Source organism: Anolis carolinensis, chromosome 1 (genome assembly GCF_035594765.1).
Source record: "Anolis carolinensis isolate JA03-04 chromosome 1, rAnoCar3.1.pri, whole genome shotgun sequence".
NCBI classification, from domain to species: domain Eukaryota; kingdom Metazoa; phylum Chordata; class Lepidosauria; order Squamata; family Dactyloidae; genus Anolis; species Anolis carolinensis.
In genome coordinates, this window is record NC_085841.1 from 10,214,570 (window position 1) to 10,221,847 (window position 7,278).

The following is a 7,278-nucleotide window of genomic DNA, read 5'->3' on the forward strand; positions in this document are numbered from 1 at the left end:
CATATTCTTTCTCACCTCTGACTCTCAATACACAGAATCATAGAGTTGGAAGAGACCAGATGGGACATCTAGTCCAACCCTCTACCATGCAGGAAAAGCACAATCAAAGTATCCCTGACAGATTTCCATCCAACTTCTATTTTAAAGCCTCCAAACAAGGAGCCTCCACCACACTCCAAGGCAGAGAGTTCCACGGCTGAACAGCTCTTCTTACAGTCAGGAAGTTCTTCCTAATGTTCAGGTGGAATCTCTTTTGAATCCTAGTCTCCAGGGCAGCAGAAAACAAGCTTGCTCCCTCCTCCTTATGCCATCCTTTCACATATTTATACATGGCTTTCATGTTTCTCCAGCAAGGTGCAGCAACACTTCCTCCATTACATGGGGAAGCATAGCCCAAACAGGGCAGAAAGCTCCTGTGTTGACAGGGAAACACCCAAGGATGCTTCCACCCTGGCTGGGGGCAGGGCCTTGGCTGGAAGTCACAAGCATCCTAGGTCACTGAATTTTGGTAAATGTGATGAGGTCACTTGTCGAAGGCCTTACTGAAATCAAGATATGCTACATCTACAGCATTCCCTGCATCTACCAAGGTTGTAACTCTATCAGAAAAAGAGATAAGATTAGTCTGGCATGTCTTCTTTTTTTAGAACTCCATGTTGACTTTTAATGATCATGGCATTCCTTTCTAAGTGATGGCAGACTGCCTCCTTAATCTGCTCCAGAATCTTTCCTGGCATTGATATCAGGTAATTGTTTGGGTTCTCCTTTTTTCCTTTCTTGAAGATAGGGACAACATTTGCCCTACTCCAGTCTGCTGGGAGTTCTCCAATTCTCCAAGAATACTCAAAGATTATTGCCAATAGTTCTTAAATGACTTCTGCTAGTTTCTTCAATACTCTTGGATGTAGTTCTCCTGGTCCTGGAGCTGCTGCTCAGTCGTTTAGTCATCTCTGACTCTTTGTGACCTCATGGACCAGTCTACGCCAGAGCTCCCTGTCGGCCGTCGCTGCTCCCAGTTCCTTCAAGGTCAAGCCAGTCACTTCAAGGATACCGTCCATCCATCTTGCCCTTGGTCGGCCTTTCTTCCTTTTTCCTTCCACTTTCCCCAGCATCATGATCTTTTCCAAGCTTTCCTGTCTTCCCATGATGTGGCCAAAATATTTCAACTTTGCCTCCAATATCCTTCCCTCCAGTGAGCAGCCGGGCATTATTTCCTGGAGGATGGACTGGTTGGATCTTCTTGCGGTCCAAGGCACTCTCAGGATTTTCCTCCAGCACCAGAGCTCAAAAGCGTCTATCTTCCTTCGCTCAGCCTTCCTTATGGTCCAGCTCTCGCATCCATAGGTTACTGTCCTGCTCACTTCAAAGGATCAGTCTGAACGCAGATCAGAGATGGCTGCTCTCAAATCCAATCTTTATTGAAGAACACATGACTTTGGAAAAGTCAGGAATGACCCAATGTTTACATACAACTATTTTTATAACTTTTGATGCTACGTAACACCACACGTAAATATCATCATCAAGTCCCACCCCCAATATCACATTACTACCATTTTCACACACTAGACCAATTATAATTGTTTATACTTTCGGCCCCAAGTTCCCAGGCATATTCTATCTTCTTCTGCCAGGTGCTCCTGGGATTGTTTATGTTATGACTCCCAGTTACAGGGCTGAATTACCAAAGCCCTGTAACTGGGTTCCATGACATGGTGCCCTCCTTTTCTTCGTCCTCCTCTTCGGTTCTTCTTTCATCACAAGCCTGAAACAAAACAATAATTCTATGTGTCCATTTTGTCCAAAGTACCCATATATTTTTTCAGTAAGCTACGATGGAATACAGGGTGTATTTTCCCTAAACTTTTTGGCAATGTCAACTGGAAAGTCACCTCGTTGATAACACCCTGTATTCTAAATGGTCCAATATATTTAGGGCCCAATTTTTTCGAAGGTAGCCCCAGTTTGATGTTTTGGGTACTTAGCCACACTAAATCTCCTTTCTCCAATTTATCACCTTCCACCCTCTTTCTGTCTGCGAATACTTTATACTTTTTATGTGCTTCTTTTAAGGATGCAGTCACTTGACTCCAGCATTCCATCATTTGCGCTTTCCATTTCCCTGCCTCTGTTCCCTCATTCTCTGTCCATCTCGGCAGCTGGGGCAGAGGCTGTATTTCATACCCGTAAACTACCTCAAAGGGGGTTTTATTTGTTGCTGAATGTATAGTCGAATTAAAAGCTAGTTCTGCAAAAGCCAACCACCGAGACCAGTCATTTTGTCTCATGTTAGAGTACATTCGAAGGAACTGCCCAAGTGTCTGCTGAGTACGTTCTACCGCCCCATTTGTCATGGGGTGAAAAGCAGAACTTAAACTCCTTTCTGCTCCTAGCATTTCCAGGAATTTTTCCCAAAATTTTGCTGTGAATTGTACTCCTCTGTCACTGACAACTCTACTGGGACATCCATGCAGTTTGTAAATGTGGTTTATGTACAATTCAGCTAGTTTCTCGGCTGATGGTAGTTTCGTCAGTGCTATAAAGTGGGCCTGTTTAGAAAACAGGTCCAATACTGTCCAAATATAACGATGTCCTTTGCTAACCGGTAGTTCCCCCACAAAGTCCATAGCTACACATTCCCAAGGTCTGGTAGGTTCTGCTACTGTTTGTAATAATCCCATTGGCTTCCCTCCTCTCGATTTATTTCTGGCACAATCATCACATTGAACAACATAATTTTTTATGTCCTTCCTCATCCCTGGCCACCAGCAATGTTTTGCTATTGCTTTTGTTGTTTTTGTAATTCCTGTATGACCAGCGCTCTGGTTGTTGTGAAAACGATGCAAAATCTTGATCCTTAATGTTGCTGGGATATACAGTTTCTTGTTCACAAACCAAAATCCCCCCTTCTGCTCCCCCTGTTCTGCATTGGATGCGATCCACTGGTCTCCTTCATAAGACTGTTTCAGCTCGTTTCCCCAATTATCTTTTCCGTCGAGTTCAACCATAGCAGTGTTCTCCTTTTGGGTTTGTGCTCTTGTTCTGACAGCTAAGCCCCATTGTTTGTCAGAGAATATTGTTCCCTCTTTTGCTGTGGGTATTCCTTCGTGTTGAGGCATGCGTGAAAGAGCATCTGCCAAGACATTCTGCTTCCCTTGAAAAAACTTTAATTGGAAATCGAACCTGCTGAAGTATTGTGCCCATCTAATCTGTTTGGGGGACAATTTTCGAGGGGACTTTAAATACTGGAGGTTCTTATGGTCAGACCAAATTTCAAATGGGATTCCGCTTCCTTCGAGAAAGTGTCGCCAGCATTCTAAGGCTTTTAATATGGCTAGTGCCTCTTTTTCCCATATCGGCCAACATTTTTCAGTTTCGCTGAACTTCCGGGACAAATATCCACAGGGTTTTAAGTTCCCATTTTGATCCTTTTGCAATAGTACTGCCCCATACGCACAGTCTGAGGCATCGCAATGGATTATGAAAGGGCTCCTGATATCGGGGTGTTTTAGAATGGGTCCTTCTGTGAAGCATTCTTTTAGGGTTTCAAATGCCTTTTGGCATTCTGGCGTCCAACTTAGTTTGGCGCCAGGAGCTTTTACTTTTGCTGTCTCTCCTTTCCCTTTTGTTTTTAAAAGTTCAGTAAGGGGTGCGGTTATTTGCGCGAAGCCTTTTATGAAGGATCTATAAAAATTTGCAAACCCCAGAAACGATTGCAATTGCCTCCTTGTTTGAGGCACTCCCCATTCTTTTACATCTGATACTTTAGCTGGATCCATAGCTAACCCTTCTGGAGATATCCGATACCCCAGAAAGTCAATTTGAGTTTTATTAAATTCACATTTGGACAGTTTTGCGTACAGCTTTGCTTCTCTTAGTCTCTGCAAAACTTCCCGGACCAATTTCACGTGCTTTTCCTTATCTTCAGTCACAATCAAGATATCATCAAGAAATATGAATACCCCTCTGTACAACAATGGGTGCAGTATTTCATTTATAAGCTGCATAAAGCACCCGCCTCCATTTTTTAATCCGAAAGGTAAAATTTTATATTCAAAATGGCCGAATGCGCAGGAAAATGCAGTTTTCCAAGTATCTTCCGGTTTGATCCTTAATTTATGATATGCTTCAATTAAATCAAGTTTAGTAAATATGCTCCCTTTTTTCAATACGGTAATTAAATCCTTCACTAAGGGCATAGGGTATTTATTGTCCTTAGTAATTGCATTTAAATTTCGATAATCAATGCACAATCTTAGGGAGTTGTCTTTCTTTCTCCTGAATAACACTGGGGCCCCGAGAGGAGAATTGGATGGCTTAATGAAGCCCCGCGCCAGGTTTTTATCAATGTATTTCCTCAATTCCTCCTTCTCCTGCACAGACATGGGATACACTTTTGGTTTTGGTAAGTTTGCTCCGGGGGTTATTTCAATTTCTACTTCTATATTCCTTTTGGGAGGTAATTTACTTGCCTCTTTCTGATTGAAAACATCCACAAAGTCTCTGTATTCAGGTGGCAATAGCAGTGGGTCTATTTCACCTTCTTCATCTCCCTCGTCCTCCTCTTCTGCAATCTTGCTTATCTCCCATTGCGTCTGCTGTTCTTTAAATGCTAGGCTCTTTCCTCTCCAATCTACTTCGGGATTTGCCTGTTCGAGCCATGGTATCCCTAATATTACGTGGTATGTGGCAATAGGGGCTATCACAAAGGATATTCTTCCTTCCCATTTGCCTATTTTACATGGGACCTCCCGTATTTTCTTTGTAGATACTTCCCCAGTAGCCACTGATCCGTCTAGCTGCGAAAACGCAATTGGGGAGTCAAGCGCCATCTGCTGGCATTTCAACGCTCCTGCTAACTCTGGAGTTATAATATTCCTGGAACAACCACAATCCACAAATGCCTTGCAGGTGGCCCGATTCTCTAGCCCCGAGAGGCAGATTGGCACTACTATCATGCGTTTGTCCCGACTCACCAATTTTTCTGGAGATTCTGGGGCTTGCACCTCCTCCTCCGCACGCCTCCCGGTTGCTGGCTTGGGCTTTGAGGGTTTTGGCGGCTCCCCCTTCCGTGCCCAGCATTCTGCTGCTCGATGGCCCGTCTTCCCACATACAAAGCATCCCGGTTTAGGTTTGTTGTCGTCTCCTCTGGAGGGAATCCCCGGCCTCCCTCCGGGTCTTTCCTGCTTCCTCGTTTCTCCTCGACCTCTCGCCACCGGTCTTTGCTGGCCGCCGCTGCTCCTGAAGCGCTTTACTTGGGCCAGGGTGGATTCAACGCGCCCCGCTAGTTGAATCCATCCCTGGAGCGTTTCGGGGTCATCTCTGTGCGCTGCCCAGCTGAAAATCTCGGGGCGTAGTCCCTCTTTAAATAATTCCACTTTGGTCACTTCAGACCACTCTGGTACCCTTTCCGCGAGGTGGAGGAATTCCTCTGCGTACTCGGGCACCGTTTTGTCCCTCTGCTTTATTCCTCTAAGCTGGTCTCGAGCCCTCAATTGCTCTAGCCGGTCTCTGAACCGGTTTTCCAGTGCGGCGAGGAAGCGGGGCACTGACCTCAGGCATGGGTCCTGTCTGGCATGTAGTTGCACATACCAGCTGGCCGCTCCTCTCTTTAGTGTGTTGCCGATGGCCCGAACCCTGCTTGCTTCGGAGGGGAATGTGTGTGCATTGTCTTCCATGTATCCCCTGATGCTAATTAGAAAAAAGTTCAGTTCGGCTGATTCCCCTCCGTATTCTAGCTTGAGATCTTCCCTTCTTGGCATCCATTCAGCGGCCCGTTGATGCTGTCTGGGAGGCATGGGGAAGGGTTGCATCGGGTTTCCTTGGATCACGCCGCGCCCCACTCCGGTGGTCATTCTGCGCGGCTCCCGAAATCCTGCCGCCGCTGTCGGCCCTTCCCCCCATCCGCATACTGGCCTCGCTGTAGCCCCCGCATCTCGCCTTTCCCCGTCGTACGGCACATCCTCCTCCTCTTCCTGGATCTCCTGCTCCTCTCCGCCTTCGTCAGCTAATCCACTGGACCCGATCCCTGGCCCCAGTGGTCTTTCTACTCCGACGCCCATTCGGGGGGTTGGGAGCTCTGTTGGGGTTGGCGGCCTCAGAGTTCCCAGAGCTTGCTGGCGCTCCACTTCGCGCGCCATTCTGTCCCGGAACTCCAGCTCTTGCCAATATTCCTCGTCTCCCTCGTCCCTTGCCGCCGCGGGACTCTGCGTTGAAGCTCGCTGTCCCCTCTGGCTCCAATCGCCTCCTTTGCTTGGCTCTCTCTCGGCGCCATATCGGATGTGCTCTTTTTGGAGATTCTCTTCCAATATTGGCACTATTCTCCCCACGGTATCCGACAGCCTGGATAAATGAGTTTCCAGGATGGATAACCGCAGGGCCACGGTCTCCGGCATGCTTCCTCCAGATCCCCAACTGGTTTCTGCCGCCGCCGGAACGCCTCTTCCCCCTCTGGGAATCCTCTGGGTCACGCCGTCCGGCTTGGGGTACCCCGTAGAGGAAGCTATGGCTTGCAATGTCTCTTCTGCCAACGGCAGAGCTCCCAGCGGAGGCCCCTTTGCTCCGTCATGGCTTTGATCTCCTTCCCTGCTCATTATCACTTCACTGCAAATTTGCAGGAGGGTGAGAACTGGATTCCTGACTTAATTGTCCTGCTCACTTCAAAGGATCAGTCTGAACGCAGATCAGAGATGGCTGCTCTCAAATCCAATCTTTATTGAAGAACACATGACTTTGGAAAAGTCAGGAATGACCCAATGTTTACATACAACTATTTTTATAACTTTTGATGCTACGTAACACCACACGTAAATATCATCATCAAGTCCCACCCCCAATATCACATTACTACCATTTTCACACACTAGACCAATTATAATTGTTTATACTTTCGGCCCCAAGTTCCCAGGCATATTCTATCTTCTTCTGCCAGGTGCTCCTGGGATTGTTTATGTTATGACTCCCAGTTACAGGGCTGAATTACCAAAGCCCTGTAACTGGGTTCCATGACAGGTTACTATGAGGAATACCATTGCTTTGACTATGCGGACCTTCGTTGCCAGTGTGATGTCTCTGCTCTTCACTATTTTATCAAGATTGGCCATTGCTCTCCTCCCAAGAAGTAAACGTCTTCCGATTTCCTGGCTTTAGTCTGCATCTGCAGTGATCTTTGCGCCTAGAAATATAAAGTCTGTCACTGCCTCCACCTTTTCTCCCTTTATTTGACAGTTATCAATAGGTGTAGTTGCCATGATCTTGGTTTTCTTGACGTTTAACTGC

General features: G+C 46.6%; 1 protein-coding gene across 1 annotated transcript; it reads right to left on the minus strand.

The window, feature by feature from the left end:
- Positions 1-1,347: 1,347 nt before the first annotated feature.
- Positions 1,348-7,007, minus strand: LOC134296124 (uncharacterized). Its single transcript, XM_062970249.1, has 2 exons — positions 4,977-7,007; positions 1,348-1,765 (listed from the first exon to the last, which is right to left on the minus strand). The coding sequence occupies exons 1-2, from the start codon at positions 6,591-6,593 to the stop codon at positions 1,682-1,684; spliced, it is 1,701 nt and encodes a 566-aa protein (XP_062826319.1). The 5' UTR covers positions 6,594-7,007; the 3' UTR covers positions 1,348-1,681.
- Between the last annotated feature and the right edge of the window lie 271 nt (positions 7,008-7,278).

Bases quoted from the DNA above. Each gene is read 5' to 3' on its own strand.
- LOC134296124 (XM_062970249.1), bottom strand. From the start codon at position 6,593: ATGAGCAGGGAAGGAGATCAAAGCCATGACGGAGCAAAGGGGCCTCCG. The intron at 1,766-4,976 runs GTGAGTCGGGAC...GTTTTGTTTCAG, and splicing joins CAGAATCTCCAGAAAAATTG to GCTTGTGATGAAAGAAGAAC.